General features: G+C 41.0%; 3 protein-coding genes across 4 annotated transcripts in view; all 3 read right to left on the bottom strand.

Annotated features, from left to right (window-relative positions):
- Positions 1–1,583: 1,583 nt before the first annotated feature.
- il22 (interleukin 22) lies at positions 1,584–4,644 on the bottom strand. Its single transcript, XM_070929213.1, has 5 exons — positions 4,465–4,644; positions 3,873–3,965; positions 3,624–3,773; positions 2,903–2,962; positions 1,584–2,051 (listed from the first exon to the last, which is right to left on the bottom strand). The coding sequence occupies exons 1-5, from the start codon at positions 4,642–4,644 to the stop codon at positions 1,944–1,946; spliced, it is 591 nt and encodes a 196-aa protein (XP_070785314.1). The 3' UTR covers positions 1,584–1,943.
- A 3,619-nt stretch (positions 4,645–8,263) lies between these two features.
- Positions 8,264–19,355, bottom strand: mdm1 (Mdm1 nuclear protein). The gene is made up of 16 exons (XM_070929189.1): positions 19,338–19,355; positions 18,351–18,450; positions 17,940–18,089; positions 17,423–17,596; positions 17,157–17,248; positions 16,934–17,071; positions 16,309–16,470; positions 15,066–15,199; positions 14,896–14,983; positions 11,200–11,408; positions 10,966–11,115; positions 10,520–10,602; positions 10,377–10,435; positions 9,952–10,210; positions 8,811–8,873; positions 8,264–8,724 (listed from the first exon to the last, which is right to left on the bottom strand). Exons 1-16 carry the CDS (start codon positions 19,353–19,355, stop codon positions 8,615–8,617), a joined length of 1,989 nt encoding a protein of 662 aa, XP_070785290.1. The 3' UTR covers positions 8,264–8,614.
- A 3,664-nt stretch (positions 19,356–23,019) lies between these two features.
- Positions 23,020–25,861, bottom strand: part of LOC139304761 (ras-related protein Rap-1b) — an 11,042-nt gene continuing 8,200 nt past the window's right edge. For both annotated transcript variants that reach the window (XM_070928621.1, XM_070928622.1), the window contains exons 6-8: positions 24,226–24,369; positions 23,713–23,805; positions 23,020–23,626 (exon numbers count right to left, since the gene is read on the bottom strand). In XM_070928621.1, coding sequence (XP_070784722.1) covers positions 23,719–23,805; positions 24,226–24,369 — 231 coding nt within the window. In that variant the 3' untranslated portion in view covers positions 23,020–23,626; positions 23,713–23,718. The remainder of the gene's footprint in view (positions 23,627–23,712; positions 23,806–24,225; positions 24,370–25,861) is intronic.

Here is a 25,861-nt window from a genome sequence, read left to right as displayed (position 1 = left end):
TGTGTGTTTGTGCCAATCAGATTAAATTGAATCAGATAAGATTTGATAGCTATTAGAGTTCATAAGATATTAGTGTTTAATATTTAATGAACTATTAGAGATATTAGTGAACATGAAGTGTTAATATGTCTTGTTTTTTTCTTTCTGTTCATTTAAGAATACAATTATTTATTATATTAACTATTCATTTAATTTTCTCAGTAGTAAGGTGGGAAATGCAAATGCACGTTTTATGTTCCACACAAAATAAATAGCCAGATTCAGTTGGTCGGTATCCCATTTCTTTTAAATTAAGTGGATTACATCAGTATCGTTTTATTTATCCGGTAAGTTTATCACAAGTCACACGTTACGTTTTTTTCTTCTGTAGATTTATGAAAAATCATGTCAAAGTTTGATGTAAACTAATATTAAAACAAATATTTTTGCAGGAGGGTTCACGGGCTGCTGCTTGCCTTGTGTTGGTTGAGAGTCCAGGGTCAACGTCTGCAGAGCGCTCAGAGCCCACCACCACCCAAGTGCTCTTAAAGGGCGTCACACACTGGTGGCATATGACTCACTTCAAAACACCCACGATGTTGTTTCTCATGTCTTGATACACCGCTGTCCTATTTCCTGCCGTCAACATTTCAGTGGACCTTAACTCCTTCTCTTGTCTGGTGTGAACGCTACGCTAGCTGGCCGATGTGTGTTAAAAGAAAAAAAAACAGGAGATAATGCAGTAAATTTGTAGTGAAGTTAAACGACGTTTTGTTATTCAAAATGTGAATAAAGTATAAAATCATAAACATTTTAGGACTTAAGCAGTGGCAGAAAAGGTATTTAGATGCTTTACTTATTTAGCGTAATGTATTTAGATGCATGCTAAAAAGTATGTTAGTATTATCAGTTAAATGTATTTTAAGTATCAAAAGTAAAAGTACCCATCATGCAGAGTGGACCCTGTCAGTGTATTATTATTATATATTGGTGATTATTTCTGATACTTTTAAGTAAAAGCAGCATTATGATGTTGTAGCTACTCGATATGAAGCTAATGCTAATTACTTATTATACTGTTTGGTAGTTTGATCAGAAGTAATGCAACATATTTGGGTATCGTATCATTTGTAGGCCGACACCTCACCCTGTTTTCACTCTTATTAGTACGCAGAGTTTAGTGGCATCAGGTAACACCCAGCAAAATCCGCCAAACTTACACCTGAGTGTAAGTGTGAGTCAGCCAGAGTGATTGAAGTACAAGTACCTCAGAATTGTAATTGGATGTCAAGCGTGGATGAGAAGTTTGCGGTTGTACAGATTGTACTGAACAGCTCTTCCCAAACGTTCCAGCAGCTTCCACGTGGACTAAAAACTTAAATATTAAACCATGAACAGCGTCTCTTTCTGTTGAAGCTGTTTCTTTTACTGTCAGGTTCCTTTTTCGCCAACAATTAACTGCTTTGTTTGATGTTCTCAGTTGTAAATGATGGGAAATACTATTAAAATAAGTCCTGCATTGAAAAACAGAACTCCAGACTACGACACCAGCAGAGAGAAGAGCCAACGTTCATATTCAAACCAAACTTTATTTATTTTCAAGTAAACCTTATTCAGCACATCCACATCAAGTCAAACAGTCTGAGTGTAACACTAAACTTTTAAATACTGCAACACCTTCCATAATAATCAGCCATAACATGGCAACATGATCAACACCGGAGTCCTTTCAGCTCAGGCATTAAAACATTCTGATCCATAAATAGATCAATAACTAATCGGTCATACTCAAGTCAATATAAATAGTGTGCATGTCTATAAAAAAATGTTTAATATGTTCTCAAATTAAATAGAATAATAAATAAAAGTATCAAAGTTGTTGGTATAAAAGGAGATAAATATGATAAATAGAAAAGCGGCCGTTTGCTCGGTGTTCAGTAGAAACAGTAGAAGCAGTCGAGGCGTCAGCGTGCAGCCATGGAGTTTCTCGCCTGGATGCAGAAGTCCTGCAGGTAAGTGAACAGGATGTCGATCTCTCCCACAGCTTTGTTCATACCTGACTCGCCCTCCATCTGAAACAAGCAGAGTCACATTAGAAACAGTAGAAACACAGTACAAGTACAATTTAAAGGAAAATATATTTATAGTAAATCATCATCTCGCTAATTCTCGTTGCTTTTCATTTCAGCTGTTTTCATTCTCGATTACTCTGCTGATTATTTTCTCGATTAACAAATTAGTTTGATCTGTGAAATGGCAGAAAATAGAGGAAAACGGGCATTAAGATGTCCCAAAGGTGACGTCTTGTCAAACTGTTTTTCTGAAACCCAAAAATATTCAGTTTACTGTCGCACAAGACAAAGAAAATCTGCAAATCATCACATTTGAGAAGCTGGAAATATAAAGCGTTAAAACAATGAAAAGCTCAAACTATGAATCGATTATCAAACAGTTCCCTCTAAATTTTCCATTGATCGACTGATTAATTGACTAATCATTTACACTCTGGCCAAACCAAATTGATATTAAAGTTAAAAAATTCTGGGATTAAAGGAATAAAAATAATGACCTAAATGATTAATACATGTCGATTAACTTTCTGTCGATCAACTAATTGATGAAATGTTTCGGCTCTAGCAGCATTAATTATTAATAAAACCTTCAATTATCTTGTTATTTGAAGCTAACAAATGGTGCTATTTTTTTAAGTGTGTGACATTGTAAAGCTATGATACATACAGAACTGTTTAATATTGTGTCGTTATTTTAAGAAAACAGGCTTCTGTATTTTATAATTCATTATTATATAATGAGCCCTAAAGCCCTAAAACGAAGATCAGCAATCAAAGCAGGTCTGTGCCAAACTCCAGCTGAAAAAATGACGTTTATTCTGAAGTGTTTTCAATCAGGAGTTTAATCTTACCATGGCGAGCTTCATGCGAAACTCCACAGCGTGATGATGGTCGTGGTAGTGAGTCACGTTCTGGAGAGACAGACGGGTACAGGAGGTTAGCAGCTGTTATCACTTCAATGTGTTTGTGACTGAAACCACTGAAAGTCCTTATCGATTTTAAGATCAAGCACGCCGCCACCGCACATATACACTCTCCAAATAACAGCTCCATCATTACACACTTTGTCTGTTATTTAGTCTAAAACAATCTTACTTTATTAGAAATTTATTAGAAAAGAAGAAGAAGATTGACACCACTCTCATGTCTGTGCAGTAAATATGAAGCCAGTTAGCTTAGCTTAGCATAAAGACTCAGCTAGCCTGGAAGCACAAAACAACAAAGTGTAAAAATGTCAAGGTGTGGTTTTAAAGAGTTATGAGCCGAAGTACTGAGACACATAACCCCTATGACACTTGTCATTTGTACACTTTGCTAGCTGTTTCCATGCTAGCAGTTTCCCCCTGTTTCCAGTCTTTATGCCAAGCTAAGCTACACCGTCTCCTGGCCGCAGCGTACAAATATGAGTGGTATCGATCTTCTCTAAATAAGCATTTTTTTTGTACTTTGGATAGCGCCAGGCTAGCTGTTTCCCCTGTTTACATTTTTTATGCTAAGCTAAGCTAACCCGGGTTATATTTAGCATACAGATGTGAGAGTGAAATCCATTAACAGCTGAATGAAAACACTCACGCAGCCTTTCGTCTGCAGGTCCTCGCTGACGCGGTTGAGGTCGGTCTTCAGCCGGTGCATGCTGGGATGCTGGTTGTCATGGTGATGCAGGATGTTGTTCAGGTAGAAGTCGAGGATGTTGGCGTGGAGGCAGCAGATCTTCAGGTGGTCCTGGAGGAAGTGGCGAGGTCAGAGGTCGGGTATTATTATGAGAACGTTACTTGAATGTTCCGCTGATAAATATTTTTGTAGGGAAACGTGAAACCTTACAGGAGCGTCGCTTGAAATGATCCTCATCTGGTCAGAGTTGACTCGGGGCAACAGTCTGGTGCTGGAGTCGTCCTCCGTCTGCAGACTCTGAGCCTGAAGAGACAGAAAACCAGATTAGCATCATATATTAACCCCCCCCCCCCAAAACACAAGGACTTCAGAGAAAACATGAAGCGCTGCTTGATATCTATGGAGTAACATTAGTGCCAAAAGAATTTAAAGCCAGATTTCTGATATTAAATTGGAATTATGTGATTAAGGTAACTAAGAACATTTTGTCAAGTACTGTACTTAAGAACAATTTTAAGGTACTTGTACTTCACTCAGGTATTTCAATTTTAGGCAACTTTATAGCTTTACTTCAGCACAATTCAGAGGTAAATGTTTTACTCTACTACATTTATTTGACAGCTTTAGTTTTACATATAAAATGTGATTATTTTATAAAATATGGAACATTTTTATAGATTAAACTACCAAACATTGTATAAATTATTATATTTACCGTGAAACATAAAATAAACATTTAAATTACCCAGACTGACCTAAACATTTAAAGTTTTCATTTAAATTTTAAATTAAGATCACTCACGTGTTTTGACACGTCCCGGACAGCCTGGTAGGTCTTCGGGTCTCGTAGCGGCTGGCTGAGCGGCTGGTCGACAGGGTGCGCCGCCGCCTGCCCGGCCCAGCCAATCAGAAGCAGCGGCAGGAGAACCAACATGGCGACTGGACGGAGGAAGGAGACGAGTTCTGCGGAGACGAGCTTCATCGTTGAGAGAGATAAGTTATCTTAATCCTTTCAGCACAAGGAGAGAGTTTTTTCACCTGCAAGACAGAAACAAATTACAAATTATTAGTATTAAGTATTTTATATTAATCTGTAATAAAACTATTAGATTCATAGATTAATCTACTGCATCTGTTAGTAGGTCCTCACCTGGCAGTGGATGCTGTTGTGAAGACGTCTCTGTGTCCCGTCTCTTTATACAGATCAATCCTCCGCCCCCTCTGTAGAAATATAGGACAGGTAACCATCCAAAAAACCCCAACACACACACACACACACACACACACACACACACACGCAGGTCAGTGCTGAGTTGGTACAATCTGTGTTTACTGTCACTTACACAAAGAGGAAATTAACTGTCAGTAAAAGTGTGACGACTAACATCAATTTGCTAAAAGAGCATTTTAATTGTACTTCTGTGTGTGTGTGTGTGTGTGTGTGTGTGTGTGTGTGTGTGTGGTGCATTCGAAGCTGGAAGTCAACGTTACATAAACTTTCCTAGTAAGAAATAAACTCGTCCAACCAGAAGCTCTGCTCAGATTAGATGTTTGTATAGTTGGTTTATTTTTATGAAATTGTGCAACACCTTAATAACACTTAACACACCTCAAAGTGTGATGTCATACTTGTTTTACAGGCCACTAAAGATGAGGTACAACAACGTAGCGTGTCAGGTTTTGTAGTAAAGAGCCTAATTGTATTGAAGTGAATGGGAAAACTGCCACTGTCTATCTAGAAATCCAAGTAAACATATGTTTTTACACAAAAATATCTACCTATAAATACAAGCTGTGTATTTATTAACATGTCAGCGTGTGCACAATAAAGTTCAGCATTGAAATGGTGCCATATTGAAGTGAATGGGAAAACCCCTAACGTCCACAAATCCAAAGTTAATATATATTTCTTCAGTTCTCAGCATTATTTGTTGTATTTGATGTTAAGCAGATATAATGTTTACTATATTCACCATCTACGTTTAGCGTGTTAGCATGCTAACATTTGCTAAACAGCACTAAACATAAATCAGCCCTATGTCTGCAGATGATGTCCCCCCCGAGGGAAGCAAATAAGTAGAGAATAAAGGGCGATCCCGGATAGACCCCTGGGGGACTCCACAACAGAGCAGGCCATTAAACCTGGCTGTTCTTTCTGCCACCACAGAGGAAGTAATGTCTGCTGCTGTGAGGCTGTAACAGAAACACCCACTTCCTCTCAGTCTCTTCTGTCTCTGTGCTTTTTAACATCACTATTTCCCTGTTAGGATTTTCCTGGCAGTTTGTTTTCCGTGAAGGATCAAGTGGCCTGGTCCTTTTTCCATTAACTTTTTCATTTATTGTGTTGGATGTGGGTGTGTGAATCCCGCGGAGACTGATAACAATAATGCAGGCATCCTTCAACTGTCATCAGCTGACACTTCAGACCTTTTTAATGGGAAAAAAAACAGATGTATGTGTTTACATGGAGCTTTTATTCCAAATAGGCTCAATTAAGATTAAAATACTTCAAGTAAACACCTACATTAGAATAAATTCACTCATTCTGAAAGAAATCCCACGTTGAATTGCTCATATTCACTAGTTTCCTGTCTGTGGCAGCTTATTCTGATAAAACTGCAGCTTTTTTTGTTGCACCAATTCTTTTATTCTTTTAATGGTTCCATAAACTCATCAAATCGGCTTTCTCTGCATCGCAAGAAGAGACTCTCAGCATGACAGGTTGCAACATATTGAACGCAGTGAGGAAGAAGCAACCTGAAGTGGAACATCCAGTTAGCGATGAAAGGGAAATAACCACCGACGCAGACGAACAGCAGCGACTGAGAAGAGCTGCTGGAAGTTTAGAGATGAATCCAAAAAGGTGTCCGATCTTCCAAACTGGCGCTCAGAGGATGTTTGAAAATCCTTCACGAAGTTTATCTGTAGTAGAGATCACAAGTCATCTTTGAGCTGATCGGACTGAATTCAAAGTTGAGTGTATGAGAGAGTCGCCTGTACTGAAGCAGAAGACATTAACCTCTTCAGAACTGGAAGAAAAGTTTCTTTAATATTAACAATATTAACCGTTTACATGTATGATGACACTGACGTGGTCTTTCCCCAGATCCCCAGGTTTTATTTCTCCAGTTGCAACATGTTTTATACATTTCTTTTATTGTGTTTTAGGTATTTTCATTCTCTGTACTATTCGTTTATATAGTATTTCATAGTTTTCCTCCATGTAAAGCACTTTGACTACATTAAAAGGATTATCAGATGTAAGTATGGTCAGAAATTATGATAAAGATTTTTTTTGACTATATATGTATATTGTATATGTGTGTGTAAAGTAAACAATCTTTTATATTCTAGAGAGAATAAAATACCCAAAATACAATAAAATAAACAAAACATTACTGTGTGTAATAATTATTACTTCTGGTAGGTAGCAGACGCCTCATTAAAGTAAGTGACCTCAGTTTAATTCGGCTCCACATCTTCATCTTCAACACCTCTGATCATTTTATTGATTTAGTGCTCGGTATTCAAAATGATGATGACGATGATGATGATTTCATTTGTGAATAAAAAGACCGTTCCATGTAAACAGAGCTGAACATTTAAAAATATTTGATGGAGGGAAACTGTTTTCCTGATTTTTCTGTTTTTGTGTGAGGAGCTTGAAGGCATCGATGATGAAACCTGCAGGATGACGTTCAAAAACCTTTTTAAATATAAACACCAGGTAGAGTGAAAAATATGAATACATGTACTAACGGCAGCTACTGATGACAAGTGAATCCCTTTTAAAGTCTTATTTGAGACATTAAACACAAATATAAAACATTATTTGAGGATCTAAACGAGGTCATTTTTCTCACTGTTTCACGCGTCGTCTCATTTGTTTTGAGGAAACGTTCTCGTATGATGATGAAATCACAGGCGAGCACACACCCAGCACACTCCCTCAGCTTTACATTGTTTGTTCCTCATGAGGGGAATTCACAGTCAGCTGGTTCATGGGCTCAGACCTGGTTGTGTATTGTGTGTATTGTGTGTATTGTGTGTTTGTACAGTGTTGAAATAGTGCGTATAATGTGACACGTTGCCAGGTGACCCGCCCTCTCTGTCCGGAGGAAGTGATGACGAAGTTTGTTCTTATTCCACTACGACCTCTGACGTGACATCAGCTTATGAATAAATATTTAAAGAAAAAGACGTGAGAGGAAAAATAGTTTCAGGAATATTGTTGTAACTTCCCAAAGAGAACTGTGTGTTTCTACTGACGATCCTGCAGTGGTGGAAGTAACCAAGTACATTTACTCAGGTACTGCACTTAAGCACTATTTTCAGATACTTGTACTTAACGTGGGTATTTAAATTTTCTGCTACTTTAATCCACAACAGATATTTGATAACTTTAGTTGCAGATTCAAATGAATAACACGGGTTATAAACATCAAATAAATAATGACGTTTTATTATATCAATAAAGCTTTATTGATCCCCTGGGGGGAATTCAAAAGCTACCCAGAAGTATATGAAGTCATATATATATATATATATATATATATATATATATATATATATAATTAATACTTAATTAAAATAAGCTCCACCTTCAGCAGCTGCAATATTAAAGTGATGAACACATTAATGCATCAATAATTATAATCTAATAATATAATCATCTATTAGTCTGTAATGACATAAAAACAAAAGTGAGTTGGTGTTTGTGTCACTTTTATGGCTTTGATCTCAGCAATCACACAGTGGGAAACATAATTACTAAATAATTAATTAATAAATACACATAATTACTACATTTATAAAAACATCTATAAAAAGTAATCAGCGTCTTCAATTAATCTATAAAAATATAAATATTCTCACTATTTACTGTACAACAATGATTGATCCACTAAAAACTCTGGTTTCCATAGCGACAGCAGTGACCGGGAGGTCAGAGGTCATCTCTTCCCCCAGAAGTTCTCTCGTCTCTTCTGAGCGCGCTCCAGCACGGCCGACGCCACGGAGCAGGAAGCTGCCGAGCGCCACGACATCACCGACAGCCGGTCGTCTAGGCAACGGGAAGATACATTTTAAACAACGAATAAGAGTAAAATTATGTTTTGTTTTTTATTAGAGAAGTTTTGAAATGTTCACCTTCGTCAGAGCCGCAGCCTCCTCCAGGACACGGCAGCTCCCTCAACCTCAGACCCAACTCACCTGAGCCGACAGGTAAACCATTACTGATCGATACGGTCTCGCATCACACGTCTATAGATATCTATCTATAGATATGTATACATATCTATATATATATATATACACACACACACATATATATATGCACACACACATGCATATATATACACAGTGAGCTAAATGCGCACAATGAAAATGCTAACATGTTGATGTTTATCATGTTCACAATCTTACTTTAGCATTTTAGCATGCTAACGTTTGCTAATTAGCGCTGAATACTGGGCCACAAAGTTTACCTCCACCCACGGGATATTAATGACATGCCGACGTCTCGACGGTTCTCATGTTGGAAAAACCGTCAACACACGAAACACTGAGTGAAATCTGCCACTGAGACGTTCAGGTGAAATATGAAATCTGATCTATTGAGAAAACTGATGAAGGAAGTGAAGAGAGGGGGAGTCCCCGAGTGTGTGTGTGTGTGTGTGTGTGTGTGTGTGTGTGTGTGTGTGTGTGTGTGGCAGTCCAAGTGACAAGTTGTTTGTTTCGTTTCTTCCACATTTGATTGAATTTTTGTTTTGTTTCTTTTGTTTTTTCACCTAGCGTTGTGTTGCAGGCGGCGGTGGAACGTCTCCATTTGTTTCAGTGGCGTTTTAATGAAACCCGGATGCAGGACTTCCTCACTAGTTTCAACATTTTCTTGACACTTTCAAAGCCGAAGCACATGCTGCAGATTTTAATCGATTTATAAATCAATATAAAGTGACACATTATGAAGTGTCTTTCAGGAGTTTTGGTTCATGAGAAGTTCAGTTTAGTTAAGAAATAAAAACAGATAAAACACAAAAAAGCAAAAATAACCGAATTGATCGCAAAAACATTATCAGCATCAAAACGTTTAATCAATGCGTCATCAACAGTCAAATTATTTGCAACTATTTTGATGACTGATTGATCATTTAATCAATGTAGTCATTTTTTCTGATTTTAGACGTGACCTCAGACTGATTAATGGAGACGATCATAAGGAAATTAATCTATAATGAAATGGATTATTAGTTGCAGTCCTGGTATTATTATTACATTATTACAGGCTCACCGTTGTGCTGGAAGTCCGGGTGTCTCAGGGTGCCTTGGATACAGTGAGGTGGGACCAGAGGGGGCGGGGCTACAGGGGATGGAGGCATTTGCTTCGTTCTGATTGGTTTAGAGGGAGGACTGGCAGCTGGTTTGTTGTCAGGGGAGGGGCCAGAGGAGAAGTGGGTGGGGCTATTATCTGACCACGCCTCCTTTCGTTTGACCGGCACATCAAGCGCAGTCTCCGCCCCCGCTGCCATGGAAACAGCTGACCCACATCTCTGAACACAAACAGTCCCCTCAGAATCATAATGTAATATAATTTAACACAATATAAATTATCATAATATAACTGAATACAATAAAATATAATTTAATATAATATTATATAAATTATCATAATATAATTAAATATAATATAATACAATATGTTTGTTATTATATCACCTGTTTATATGGAGAAGACTCATCGCTGCTCTTCTGTTTCCCCACCAGTATAGCGCCTCCTGGAGGACAAACAGAGGTCAGAGGTCACACACTGTGGTCTGAGCTGTGTGTGTGTGTGTGTGTGTGTGTGTGTGTGTGTGTACCGGTGGCAGGTGTGGTCAGGTCATGGTGAGTTCTCTGAACAGGTAACATCTTCAGCCTTGGAGTCGGTAACCTTCCCTCCTCCCTACACACACACACACACACACACACACACACACACACACACACACACACACGGTTTCAGTTCCTGAAACCTGTGCGGCTGCAGAAAAACGTTTGACAGGACGACAAAGTTTCAGACTTTTTTTAATTGAAAAATCGAATAAATGTAATTTTTATGTGTTTCTACAGAAATACGATGATGTCAGCATGAAGAGAGATTTCAGCTCAAACTGCAGGATCACGCTCAGATCACTGACCTTCACACACTTCCCCTCCTTTTACTTTCATATTCGTGCTGAAGGCCCCTTTACAGAAGCGCGGTGACTCTTTGTTCGTCGGTCCAACAGATGGAACCGTGAGAGACTTTGCTGAGAGAGACACTTACTCATCTGTGTCGTCTTCTTCTTCTTCTCCCCAGGCCATACGTCTTTCAGCAGCAGGACTTTGTGCTGTTATTTGAGTGTTTTTGTGTGTCCGGTGTATTTCTCCCATCACAGAAGACCTCTTACTGGAGTTGCTGGTGTTGGTGGAGCAGCTGAAAACAGAGACAGACACTTAGAAATCAGCTCAGAAACGATTTCAGATGATGTTCTCTCTCCGCCCGCCACGTCTCTCTCACCTGGCCAGGTCCAGGGCCTCCACATGGGAGGTCCTGGGGCTGTCAGAGGTCAGGCGGGGGGTGGGGGGGTCAGTAGCTGAGTCTGTGGTGTCTGTTGGCTCCCACAGAGCGTTGTGTTCAGACAGCAGCTGGCTCAGGTGGTCTCTGGAGAAGTTAGCTCCCCAGGCTCGACGGCGGTACGACGAGGCCTTCTGTCTCAACTCCTTCACCTGGACGGGAACGCTCGGTAAGTCTTTCACCCCCTTTTGACCAAATACTTCCAGGAACTAAGTATCTCCAGGAAGTCAGAATCTAACCGTTTGTACACGAGGCAAAGATACTGTGTGAGGTGAGAGGGACAGGTGCATGTCAGAGTTAAAAACTACAGGAAGTTACTTACTGTTGTTCAGCTGCTTTGCGCCTCAATTTCTGTCAAAGTTCGGACTCTTTCTCTGAGTCATAACTCAAACTGTCTGAACTCACAGACATGATACACTTATTTTTTAGATCCAGTGTGACTTACACTTTCTGAGGACACCATCATCTCAGATAGTGAGATAGTAAAAATAACTGCAGAACTTGCTGAGAATCATCACAGTTGTCTGTACATCCATCAGTACACTACAAACAGGAGCTGCTAACAGCTACTTCGACATACTCACAATGGTGCCAGTTTGCAATGTAAACAAATACAGGCAACAGAAAGAGGCGGAGTTATAGCCCACACCTCACTGACACCATGGCAACATGGTCCTCATATTGATGCTTCCGGGCAGCAGAAACATGTGTTTGTTCACAGCAGTGTAAACGCGTTCCTGAACCATCGGAAAGTCAAGAGTGGGGACTTTTTGGGGGGCAGGAACTGCAGACCAGAAACTAGATTTAGACCCTGACTCCTCCAGTTGAGAAGAAGACACTTAAAGGGCTTTATTTGTCAAGTGAAAACACCAAACAGCTCCTAAAATGTGTAAAATCTGCTTTTCTTTGTTTCATTTTCATTTTAAATTGAATATCTTTGGAGTCGGCCCACTGGTCAGACCAAACATCTGGAAGACAAAGACCACTCTGGACCTCCATGAAGTTCCCAGAGGTTGATTCTTAATGATTTTGGGGACCTCTAGTGCCTCGAGTGAGAGGGTGACCACACAAAGCTCCACTGAATGATCCTAATAAATATATTCCAGCTGCAGGCACGCTGATGCTTCATCCAACTGACCCTGAGCCTCGCTGTCAGTTCACCTGTAGCCTGTTCACCTGCTGCTGACTCTTAAACAGACAAAGTGTGAAATCTGTGAAAACGCACTAAAACACTTCACCATGTTGGGTGTTGATTGACTAATGAGCTGACGCACATATCAAACAGTAAATACACACAGAGGGGAAACGCTGACTGACTACGTTTAAGGTCAAATCATTCAATTATCTGTTGGTCGACTCTCCTTTAATCGTGTGATTTGAAGCTTTTGCGCCATCTCCAGCTGTAGATTCTGGTAAACCTGACAGCAACCTGACCCTGACCCCAGTCCAAACTCTGGATAACCCCCGGCCCAGTTTTCAAAGCTAACCTCAGCCTGTCTCTAACCTAAACCTCAACCCCAAGACGAACCGTCAGCCTGACTGTCTCTCTGCTGAATGACAGCAGCTCTGACTCTGTAAAGGTTGTATTGTTTCCTCTGAACAGGCGACACCTGACGTCAGCGGACAGCTTCCCTCCACGTACTGAAACTCTTTACAGGCCAGACTCACCGCAGATGTGGAAAGATTTTTAACCGGACGGTTACACGTCGCCCACAGGTTCATTTATTGAGAAGAGATCATGTAGAATTAATAATGAGCTGCAGCCTCGTCAGTTTGAACCCTGTCGGCGTCCTCAGTACAAACTCACGTTGTGCAACAAAAGCCGACTGAAAGTCAAAAGACTTTACACTCTGCCAGTTTATTAGGTACAGCTAGCTGAAACGAATGCAGTCGAATGCAGCAGCAGGTTTAGAAAGTTTGTGTTTTAAACTGTTTTCTTATATTTCATCAATGATATCAGTGAGGTTTGGTTTCAGGAGTGGAAGCACTGAATTTATACTAAATTAACAATGAATGCACTAAAAAGTCCTTCTTGTCCCAGACACACTGTACTACATTGGTGTATTTCATTAGAATAATATAATCACACTCCGTCAGCTCTAAATCACAATACATCCTTAAATGAGGGTGGACTAAATAACAGAAACACCTCTCTGTGTAATGTAACAGTTCAACAGTTCACAGCTTCAGGCTGCAACACGCTGCTCTAACAGCCTCCAGCAGTACTGCAAACTAAGTACATTTACTCAAGTGCAGCACTTAAGTACAATTCTCAGGTACTTTATACTTCTACTTCACAACAATTCATAGGCAAATACTGTACTTTTTACTCCACTACAATTATAATCGATAACTTCTGAAATGAGTACTTTTACTTTAAATATATTTTGATGCAAATACTTTTGGTAACATTTTGAATGCCAGACTTTTACTTGTATTTCTACACTGTGTCCGTCCTCCACCCCCATTCTTCTGGTTTCAGGTTTTTGCTGGGTGATCAGGTCTGGCTCACAGTCCGTGTTCCAGTTCCAGTACAGACTCTACGCAGACCAGTTGAGTTCTTCAACACCAAACTGGGGAAACTTTCTTTATGATGATGGGGATTTGTGCACGAGCACATTATCATGTTGAAACAGTAAAGACACTTTTGTCTAAGACATCATTGCATGTTAGAACCTCGGCCCTGGGGAGTGAACAGGGCAGTCCACGTACTTTAGGCCATATCGTGATATCAGGAAACTGTCTTCCTGCACAGCTTTAGGGAATGTACTTTACACTGATTGTCTGCTGCTGTTTGATGTTTTCTGCTGAACTCAGATTTCACGTAGAAAAGTCAAAAAGTGTTTCATCTCGCAAAAGCAGCTGCCCCCCTACTCTACAACACTTTCCACAAGACTGGTGGGAACCTACCTGTGTGTGTGTGTATGTGACTAACAGTGAGTTATTTCCCTGAAATGAAGTGAAACTCTGTGGTTTCACTGCTGACACTCAGCACTCTGGTTTTCCATCAGCAACACACACACACACACACACACACACACACACACACAGTTTAGCTAGCTGGCAAATCCACCGACTATCACATCAATGAACCTGATCTGGGACGTAGAGATCAGTCAGATCAACCACCGCTGAAAATAGTCCCCAACAAATACACAATCTCCTCCTGTTAGTTTGATAAAAACTACAGTGAGCAGCAGTTTGAGGAAATGACTGAGAGACTGATTAACACACATGGTCATTGCTGTTTGTCTGATTGTCTATTTAAGTCTCTGGAAGAACCAGGTATGGGACTTTTTATCTCGGCTACATACGCCAGACTACTTGTTAAAAAGACTTGATTCAGGAGTGCAAACCGTTTCACATTTGCTTGCATGTTTGAGCTCTGTTAACTAAACCCAGCTGACTCTGACTTGCTTGTTATCTAATGTAAATCAGACCGCTCTGGAGCTGTAAGGTGTATTTGTTCTCTTTATTAGCGCTAGGCTAGCAGTTTCCGCTAGCCTTTATGCTAAGCTAGGCTAAACATGACCTAGACCTACCTCTGCACTCATCTGACCTGCAGCTTGATAACTGAGTCCAGTAATAAAGACTGACCGCTCCCCTCATTATGATGCATGCTTAAGACTGGACCCTGACCTGAGGGACACCCCCGTCTGTGGCTCCGCCTCCCTCCGGGATCCTGTTGAGGGGAGAACGAAAGCTGGACTCATACTCTGTCAACATCCTGTCAGACAGACAGACGACTTCATAAACGTAATGGACTCACAATAAACAATAACACACATAACACACACACAGTAACACACCTGTGTCCTCTCTGCACCTGAGGAAGAGGAGGAGGAGGTGGGGGAGGGGGCGTGGTTTCCTCTTTCTGAGGGGCAGGGACATCCTGTTTGGGGCGGACCTTCATCTCTGACTCCTCCCTCCTCTTTCTGTTGGTCTGGAGATGAAAACAAAGAGTTAATTTGACTAATTAAAGGAACAACTTTCACAAGACTGAGACAGGAGTTTAAAATCCTTTTTCTCTAAAATCTCTTTATTGTCTGTTCAGCTTTGGTCACATGTCCTCTCTGCTGTCCTCTTTCTCCTCCTCCTACCGTTACGTCCAGATTCACAAAAATATCAAAAACATTTGAAATTAAATTTGTTGAAAAACTTTTTTATCAATTTCTTAAAGAGAACCAAATTCATGACGTCACTTCCAGTCAAGCCTCTGTTCCACTTCTGCAACTCGATACACTGATACTTGATTATTAAAAAATTAAGTCTTCCTGGAGTTTACTTTCCATGTTCTCAGATAAATCAGCTGCAATAAGACACTGAAACCTTCGTGATGAAGTTAAACAACGATTTGTTTGTGAGCACAGAAAAAAAAACTATAGCTTCCTGTAGTTTGCCTGCAAAGGTCCAGGGCGAAAAAACATAAATACTGATTAACACACGAATTACAGTTGACAAAGTCTCTGCTCTAAAGCTGGATTTTTAGTTATTAGCATTGTTACAAATGTCAGTGGGATTTTGAATGAGGTTTTGTAACTTCTGGATCAGAACCTGGAAGTTCTGGTTTCACTTCGGCTCTCTATTGGTTATATGAATAACCCTTGCTCTCAGCTCTTTGAATAAGCCTCACTGTTGCTGTTCTTAGCTACAGTTTCATACTGGCGCTTTAATCTAGAATTACAAACAAACATGTTCATCATAGGTGTCATAGGTTATACTATCCGGTCACACAGTCAGAATTGTGAATTTTTAGTGGCAATGGTATAAATAAAAGTCACTTCTTAATGCAGAGACATTTTAAATTCCGTTCTCCTGCGTTAAAACTGGAAAAACTTATTTATAACAAAAACTTATTTATAACATGAATAACTTGATAAAACTATTAAACACAGTTTAAAAGGAAATAGTAGAAAGAGGAGTTTGTTTATCTGACCAGAATACTACAGGCTCACAGCATCCTGTCAACAACCAAGTCAACAGTAGGGGGCGCTAGTTATTCATATAGAAACAAGTACAGCAGAACAGAACGTGTGTGTGTGCTGTATATACCACGTGTGTGTGGAAGAGTGGGACTCTCTGGTGTTCCAGGTGTTTCCGAAGGCGGGGCTCGGTGGGCGGGACCAGACCCTGGAAGCTCCGCCGATACTCTGTTTCCATGGGAACGGGGTTCCTCTTAAAGGGGGGCACAGATCTGCTGCTGGAATAGAGCACCTGCAGGGAGGGGTCAAAGGTCAGCAATGAGCAATCCCTTAAATACTAATCAATAAAATCAAAGATCAATGAAGTGACTAATTGAATTACTTATTAAACTAATTAATAGAATCACCAGTTAAATCATTAATTAAACGACCAGTAAACTCATCAGTTATTCTTCAAAAAGCAAAAGACTGTCTACTTCCACCTAGTGGACACACAGCTGAACTACAGCTGTTGACACTGCACTCACAGTCAGTACTACTACTGCTAAAGTAATACAGTTCTTAGCAGTTCTCAATAGTAGTAGTAGTACTCTCCTTGTTATACTATCAACAAGAGTAAGTTTTGTTTTTTGAAGTATTTGGCAGTAGTATACCTCTCAGACAGTCAGTATGGGTTTGGGTTTTGTGGTAGAATTTGGTAGTATTTTGTAATATGCGGCAGCTCCAGTGTTCAGTACCATTTGGTAATATTGTACCTGTTGTGCAGTCAGTATGGGTGAGGCAGCAGTTGCAGGTTTCTTCCAGCTGAACTGTCTGTGGTACTCTGACCTTTGACCTCCGGACCTTTGACCTCCCGACCTCAGCCCCGCCCTCCACCTCAGAGCATGCTGAACCTGCAACACGGGTAAAGGTGTATTTTACAGAGAGACACACCTGTGGTGGAGATAGTAACTGTATATAAAACTAAGTTTGGCTCACTTCATTGGCTGAGGGCTGCTGTCCATCAGGTGCCCCTGTCAAAGGCCGGCCCAGCTGTGGTTGGCTGTCAGGCTTGGGGGGGTGGGGCTTCACTGAGGAGACAGAAAAACAGGGCAGTCAATAATGTAACAGCTCAGAAAGGTCTACAGAGGGTGTTGAGTGTTGTTTACATTGAAAGCAAAGCTGCTGAAATTTAAATTTAAATTATTATTATTAATTAAGGTGTAAGAAGATAATGAAAGTAGAGTTATGTGATGTGTATTTACCAGATTTTCCAGCAGCTCCTGGTTCTACTGATGGTCCAGGGTCTGCATCAGGTCGTGGTCCTGCTGGAGGTCCTGGGTCTGCAGAAGATCCAGGGTCTGTTCGTGCTCCAGGAGGTGTCGGAGGTTGTGGCTCCAGAGAAGACTCCTTCATGTGGGCTGAGCGACTCCTCGAGGCTGGAAATGCGAGGTGGAGAGGAACGAAGACATTTAAAGAACACCTTATTGGCTCACATAGGATGCTAACATGGTAACGTTAGCATACTAATATGTTATTTTAACGGGATATTTTCATGCTTCTTAATATACATTACATACTAAAAGCTAGCATGTTCACATGCTAACTGTGCTAACTAAACTCAAGTCTGACAACGAACAGGTAAGACTCATGAGATCAATGCTTAGCCATGCCACCATACATAAACCTGCTTTATATAATAACTTTATTTTGTTCTTGTGTGTTTTTACTCAAATGTCTTTCTGAGAAGATTCTTATGAGTGTGTTATGGAGACTTCCCACCTGCAGGGGGTGCTGTTCTGTGTGCACGAGGAGTCAGCTGAGCGAGGGTGTGCTGCGGATCTGGTGGACAGAGCAGAGAGCCACAGGACTGTGCAAGACCACCAGGACCGAGCCTCTTCCGACGCTGGAGACCTGGTTCTCTGCTGATACCTGAGAGAAAGACGTCAAAGAAACAAGCTGTCATTTTAGACTCAGAATATAAAGATCAATGTCTTTGTTGTCTTTCTCTTCATCACAGACGTTAAGTTTTTATTGGTACGGTCAGCAACTTGATGTCAGCAAGAGATTCTACGCTTTCACTCAATTTAAAAATAGAAAAAAAGGTGATGGTGCTGAACAGGGAAGTGCGGTAGTTTCAAGATGACAAAATGTCCTCCTCTGTCTACTCAGAGCTCACATCAGGGTTCTTACCCATCTGGTCGGAGCGGAGGCCGGCCAATGGGGCGCAGCGCTGAGGAGACACACTTCTGGACCGGGAAACCCTGTAGCTCTTCTGGTATTCACTCTGACACTGAAACAAACATACAAAGACTGTAGTGTTTGGTGGCTTCTTACAAATCCAACTTGTGTGGCCAAATACTGTTCAAACAAAACCCACACAACTTTATTCTAAATTCTTGTGGAGACCCAAACGTCCCATTTTAGGTGTTAATGAATCTAGAAGATGTGAATATTTGCTTCTTTTCTGTGTTTTATATCATTATAATCTGAATATTTTGGACTGTTGGCTTTTTGGACCGTTGGTTGGACAAAACAAGACATTTGAAGACTTCACCTTGAGCTCTGGAAAATTTACTACATACTGTTCTGACATTTTAAAGACACCATGACGTATGAAGAGATTAATTAACAATGAAAATAATCACTAGTTGCAGCCCTGAATGTCATAAATAAAGACACAGCCTATCAGCGTTGCTCAGATCTTAAATCAAACTTTGAAGTGACTGTCTGATGAGTGATCAGACAAAACAACATAACTAAATGATAATCAATACAGTTAATGTTACGAAACAATCCTTATTTTAATCACTAATTCTAAATACAGAGTGTTACAGATGAAGTTTATTAAGTTTATTATCATATCATGTTGTAACAGGAGCCCTAGTTGTACAGTCTGGTGAATGCTAGTTTAGATCCCACAGACAGTCAATCTGACACTGATTAGCTGGATTAGCTCATTGCATCAGATTAAATCACAGTAATCCTGACTCTGCAGTCTCGTGCAGAAATCTGTCCGGTACACCGGGACCGGACAGGTTCACTGAAGCTAAAGCTGTCTGTAGTTTAGCCACTACCAGTTCATGAATATTGCAGTTAGCGAGCTGAGTAACCTAGCATCGTTCGTTAGCATCGGCTTGTTTGGCTAACCTGTTGCTAATGCTAACACCTGTTGCTTACCTTGAAGCGGACGGTCATGGCGCGCTCACAGCTGACAAAACACCGCGAGCTGTCACTCCTCTGTCATTGCGCGAGTGAGCTGAGTTTGTTCACTAGCTGCTTAACATCGTTTAACTAGCTAACTATCATGACCAGCGTGCTAACTAGCTGCTCCAATTCTCCTCAGCTTCAGTTACAGGAACAAGCTGCCGCCGTTACCATGGCAGCTCAGCGTCTGGCGCAGGCGCGTTCGCAGCAAGACGGGCGATGGTTGACAACTGACGTCAGCTGTATGATTAATCTGCATAATTTAATAATGACCCTTCTCTCTCTCTCCCTCCTTTTTGTTTGATGTTTTCATCTTTCAGTCTCAAAATGTACACAAGAGCTGCAACTGACTGAAAGAAAATTAATCAATTAGATAATCGATTAATCGTTATTTTAGAAGCACAAATGCTATAATAATTCTATACCCTATAATATACATTTATGTTTTCTGTATGTTTCCACCAGAGGGCAACATGAGGGCAACATGCACCTACAAATCCGTCTGTCTGTCTGTCTAATCCAGAGTGACTCCACATCGCAGGTTGCTGTTACAAAATTGCACCACTTTTATTCATTTAAGGCTTTTTAGTTTTTACTTTACATTTGGCTTCACCCCCCCTCCCCTCCCCCACCTCCCGCTGCTGCTGTGGGTTTCTGTACTGGAAGAAACCAGCTCACAACCAATTTTCATACCAGTTCTAAACTCCGACGGCTGAACCGCAATGGTTCAGCAGAATGGAAATTGGACTTTAGCCTGATAATTCACTGGTTGAACTGGTTTCTTTTACATTTCACTGGTCATCATGCCATACAGAGAAAAAGAAGCAAGTTTATTTCAGTAATGTAAAATAATTTCTTCTCGTTGTGAATGAATTATTTCAGTTTGCATTCGGCTGCGGTTGCACTCGTCACTTCAGCGCGACTTAACTATTCATTAAAGGAGCCGTTTGCCGTTTTACAGAAACTCAGATGAGAAGTTCACAATCAGTTTAATCTGAGTCCAGATAGGTCCAGGATGTATTTAGCCTAGCTTAGCACAAAGAATGGAAGCATAGGGAAACAGCTAAACTAGCTCGATTAAAAAGTGAAAAAATATGCCTTTTAACAGCCTCAGTTTATCATGGACGTTAAGGCCTCTGTATGCTTCAAACGAGGAAGCGTCCTAGCGTATATACAGACTCCCTTAGACGCCATCGGACAACACATCATGCAACCTATTTCTTTTGAAGCTTACTGAGACCTTTACATCTATCATCTATGACAAAGCTATATGATCACAGCGTTTGGCCTGAGCTGTCAATCATTACAGTCCCAAAAGTCGCATGAAATGACGAAAGCCACCGCAGCCTCTGTTACTGTGGAAGCCAGGTAAGGCGTGCCTGCAGCCGCGGCCGGGTGTTGATTTGATTGGCTGTTCCCTCGGGGAGCACAGGTGTGACATCAGCCATTGAGCAAACACTCGGACTGTGTCGTCCACTTTGTAGGAGACAGGCCCGCATGCTTCCCATTGAAAACCTAATGACACTTTATTTTAACCCCACCTATTTAGCATTTATAATGAGTATATAAACACTTGATAGTTGTAAAGCGGCATAAGGATACGCTGTCTGAAGTGTTCTCAATCTGTCAACAGCTTTATCTCCTCCCGCTATAACGCCAACATAAAATGACATATTTTAAATGTATATAAAATATTAAGTATTGGTTTATGTATAAATGAAATACTTATTTTATACATTAAGTTTTTCTACACTGATCTCTCTATGACAACTGAGCAAACTCCATTAGTTGATGAAAGCTAGTGAGTGGCCTTTTTATGTTTTCTATTATTTCCAAGGTCAAGAACAAACCTTGATGCTAGTACATGTGTACTGAACTGTTGTACTAGTTGTACTTTATATTTATCTCTTTACAACTACATTATAGTGTGTTATAAACCATCAATTCAGTGTTTATATGCTGATTATTAACATGGAAAAGGGTGTTAAAGTGTTACCCAAACCAGTTAGTCCTTTTTTAACACAATACTTTTCAATAGGAATCATCTGGGGGCTATAAGAACGTTGGCTTTCCCATTTGTTAGCATGCTAACAGTTTTATACTGTACGCTGGGATCACCCTGCTAACACTGGAACCGCCCCCGCCACGGCTGCAAACAGACCTTTGAGCTGGAAGCTTCTGCTCGGCATGCAAACTGTTGCAGCACCTCCTGGAGGTCAGACTGAGTACTGACAGAAACATCAACATGCTACATGACTGAACGTACTGGAGGAGAACCAGAATACTGACAGCAGTACCACACTGTACCGCAGAACTCCCGATAGTACAACACTGTGCACAGCAGTACTCACAGAGGTCACTGGTCCAACATACTGTATGCGTAAGATGACCACTCTCACATTACAAACAGAAGACAGATATTCAAAGGCTTTCTGTGGCTGCTGCTTCACAGGCCACGCCCCCAACACACATGGGGCGGGGCTTTGGCTTAAAGCCCAACCTCCTCTGGGCGGTCTTACCTCAGCCATGCTACTGTTCAAAAGAAACGCTGAGATTTTAGTTCAATGTTTTTCTTTAACTGATGAGAATATTGACACCATCCATGTGTCAGTGGTACTCCATGCTAACACTTCAACATGTTACTAACATGTCTGACAGCTACTATCACTCATGCTTAAGTGTTAGCATGAAAAACTACACTTGATGATGTGAGTATGCCCGGAGGAACAGCCTCTTTTTTGGCCATGTTTGGTCCTCCGTGCCCATCAGTTAAAGGGAGCGCTGACCAACATACTTCAGTGTTTCCCTCTCAGATGTGTTGTGTTAATAACATTAATAATCGGGTAATAATATGGTTAATAATACGGAGACAACACCCGCTGTCTGCCCTGCTCAACACAACCCCCCCCCCCCCCCCCCCCCCCCGGGCCAAAAAGGTCATCAGAAACTCGTCAGAAACTGGCCTGGTTCACTGTTGTTATGCAGCTCACTTACAATCACAAACACACCAAAACACACACTCACAAACACAAACACACACACACACACACACACACAAACACACACACACACACACAGAAGGTACTGGACCAGTGTGAGTCTGCTGTCTAAAGGCAACATGTCCGCCCTGAGCAGCAGATCTAGAGTCAGCTCACCGCACTACTACTAACAGGTCAACGTGTAATAAGCTAATACTCCACAGTAATGCTAATAACTAAAACTATGCTCACACACTTTTCTGTGTGAGCATAGTTAGCGTTCCCACCGAACAATACATTTCATTTGTGACTGGGACTAGGAGCTAGCCCTTGGCCAACAGCTACAATCAGTTTCTTTGGGGATATGTTGATAATGCTAACACCCCACAAAGAGCATAATTTCCTCACAATGTTTCTAATGCATTTTACTAGCTGCTAGGCTAACAAGGTAACCCAAAGCTACGTAAGATAAGTACAGATTAACTTCTTTAAAAATATGCTAACAAATCTAACACTAAACAAATAGCAAATTTGGATAGTTAGCATTTTCTCCGAATATTGCCAATTCACTTCTGTAGCTAACTTAAGTTAGCTCAAAGCTACCAGCGCGGTGAGCTGACCACACAACCTGCTGCACCCCCTAACCCCCCACCCCCACCCCAAAAATCCAAAACAAAAACATTAAATGACTTTTATATCTTTTCACACAGAATCATAATAATAACCACTGTAATAATAACCACTGTATGGATCCACAGGTTCTACCAGAGCCACACACACAGAGTCAGCCATGTTAGCCGTGACATCACCGGGGTAACCGTGGCAACAACATGGCCGACAGCGAAGTGGTCAAACTGCGCGTGAATGGCTCGGGACTGCTGGAAAATAAGTGAAAGAAAAAGAAAGGAAAGAAACATTTAAAATTAAAAGCAAGAAGCCACTCCCCAGCGCAAAATGGCCAAGCAGAGAGCATGATGGGAACCGTTGTTTAAATTTGGGCAGTTGTTTGGACAGCCCAAATTCCTGCAACAGCAGAATCATTATCTTCATCATCATCATCATCATTGCCGCCACAGTCTTTTGATGTTTGGTTTTAATGTTTCCAAGGCAACCGTCTCCGTCAGACAGTGTGGTGAGGGGATGGGAGATGTGTGGTCGTCACGGGAACAGAGGTCAGAGGTGGCAGATGTTGATGATGACGTGGTTGTGTTAAAGGGGCGTGGCCAGCTGGAAGATGTGGTGTGATTGGTTGGTTGGTTGGTTGTCGGTCAGGTGAGCAGAAAACTGGAGAGAGAGAAATAAAATGAAAAGTGTGTACAACAGTATGTGTGTATATTATATAATAATACATGTGTGTAGTAAAGACCTACCTGTCATTAGAGAAGTTGACAGGTGGACTTTTTGCGAGTTTTCCCTGGAACTGGACTCTTCCTGTTAATCTGTCGCACAAGGTCATAGAAGATCTGCACACACACACACACACACACACACACACACACACACACACACACACACACACACACACACGCACACACACACACATCAGCATTTTGTACTGTGGCAACGACTGTGCTGGAGTTCAAGGTATCTGAAAGGGACTCTAGGACAGTGAAGTCAGACCCGGTCTGAGGTAGATTGGTGGCCATTAAGACGGTCCCAACAGCATAATGTTCCTCCAATTAAAAAGTCTGCTTAGATCCATTCAGGTATTAGACACATTGACACACATACTCAAGACAACAGAACTGGATCCTACCTGGACCCAACTAGACTGCATATATTAAGACCTGGCACAACGCGGGTCCTCGGTAGGGTATCAGTTTCTAGGAGCTGAGAGTCACCTGTGAAGACCTTTAATGCGTATGTAAACGGTGTGTGGTCACCTCGTTGACGTTGATCTTGCTCTTGGCTGAAGTCTCCAGGAAGGCGCAGGAGTTCCACTGGCGGGCGAGGCCGATGCCGGACTCTTTGGCCACCACGCGCTCCACCTCCAGGTCGCACTTATTCCCAACCAGGATCATGGGAACCTGCGACGTGACAGCGTATTCACACTCATATTCACGTTCATGCATTCCGACACAACTCGTTAAGTTTGCATTTTTGATGAGTTGAGGATACAATGAGCTCAGTGGTGTACCATATAAACGCAGTAGCAAGTGTTGGCCAGCAGATGTCTCCATTAACAACGTATCAAACTCTTTGAATCAAGGAACCATTTTCAGCATAATTGCTTCAAAGTGGCTCAGTGGTTTGGAAAGCTTCATTCCCCCATCATTAGTCAAACTGAAACCATTACTCAATTAATCAAATAACTGATTGAAACACAACTGATCAAGAACACTTGATCCGTTAATCATTCATCAAACAAAAGTGCCAAACCTGCTGTTATACCATCATAAATTAGATATCTTTGGATTTTAAACAAGCTATTTATGGATGTCACCTTTACCTCTTTACTTATTGTTCATATTTTATAGATCACTAAATTATTATTATATTTTCAGTTAATATTTTAAGATCATTAAAATATTAAGCGATAATGAAAATAATCCTGTCACATTTTTAGCTTTACAGCATGATTTACGGCTGGATGTTATTGGCTTTCTGAGGTTAGAAAAGACTGCAGTGCAGCCGCAAAGCACTTAATGTACAACATATAGAGTGAATGTGAAGCGCTGCCCTGGATTCAGAAGTCTCTGGGTGTCACTTTACCTGATTCATCACCTCAAGCTGTCTCATCCTGCACCCGCCCTGAGGTTATAAAACCTTAATCCAGTAGAGGGCAGCAAAAAGCTAAAACTCTGAGTTGTGAATGAGCTAGACTCATTTACAAGTTTATTAGGTACACCAAGCTAAAGCTAATGCAGTCTAACAAAACAGTCCTGCCTTCAAATCCTCCCTTCATGAAGGTCATAATGTCCAGTTTTTGGTTTGTTGAATCACCTGCATGAACATTGTGGAGGATGTAGTTTGTGGTAGTTTCTAGAGAGCCGAGATGAAACTGGAACTTCCGGGTTGTGGTCCAGAAGCCTCATTCAAAATCCCACTGACATTTCTAACTACACTAATAACTAAAAATACAGCCTTTGAACAGAGACCCTCTCAACAGTATGTCATGTGGCTCGCTTCATATGTATAAATAAGCAGAATAAACCTCCGTGGGCTAAACATCACGGCTCAACAGAAGAGGTTAGTTCGCACGTCTGCAGCAGACAGAGAGGAGCAAACGCTGGAGAAGTTCACTGGTATATTCTCATGGGAGCTGCAGTTTTTTCTGTGCTCGCAAAGTAATTGTTCTTTAACTCTGTTAAAATCGTAAAGGTTTCAGTTTTTCAGGGAATACGGACAGTAAACAACAGGAACGCGCTTCATGACAGAACGCTGAATGAGAGATTTCATTGAGTTACAGAAGCTGGTGGAACAGAGGCTAGACAGGAAGTGACGGTTCTCGGTTCGGTTCTCTATACTGACAGCTGTTTCTAAGGTGTGTGTGTGTGTGTGTGTGTGTGTGTGTGTGTC

Source organism: Enoplosus armatus, chromosome 22 (genome assembly GCF_043641665.1).
Source record: "Enoplosus armatus isolate fEnoArm2 chromosome 22, fEnoArm2.hap1, whole genome shotgun sequence".
NCBI lineage: Eukaryota > Metazoa > Chordata > Actinopteri > Centrarchiformes > Enoplosidae > Enoplosus > Enoplosus armatus.
The sequence above is the reverse complement of the archived record's forward strand: the minus strand, read 5'-3'. Positions and strand labels throughout refer to the sequence as shown.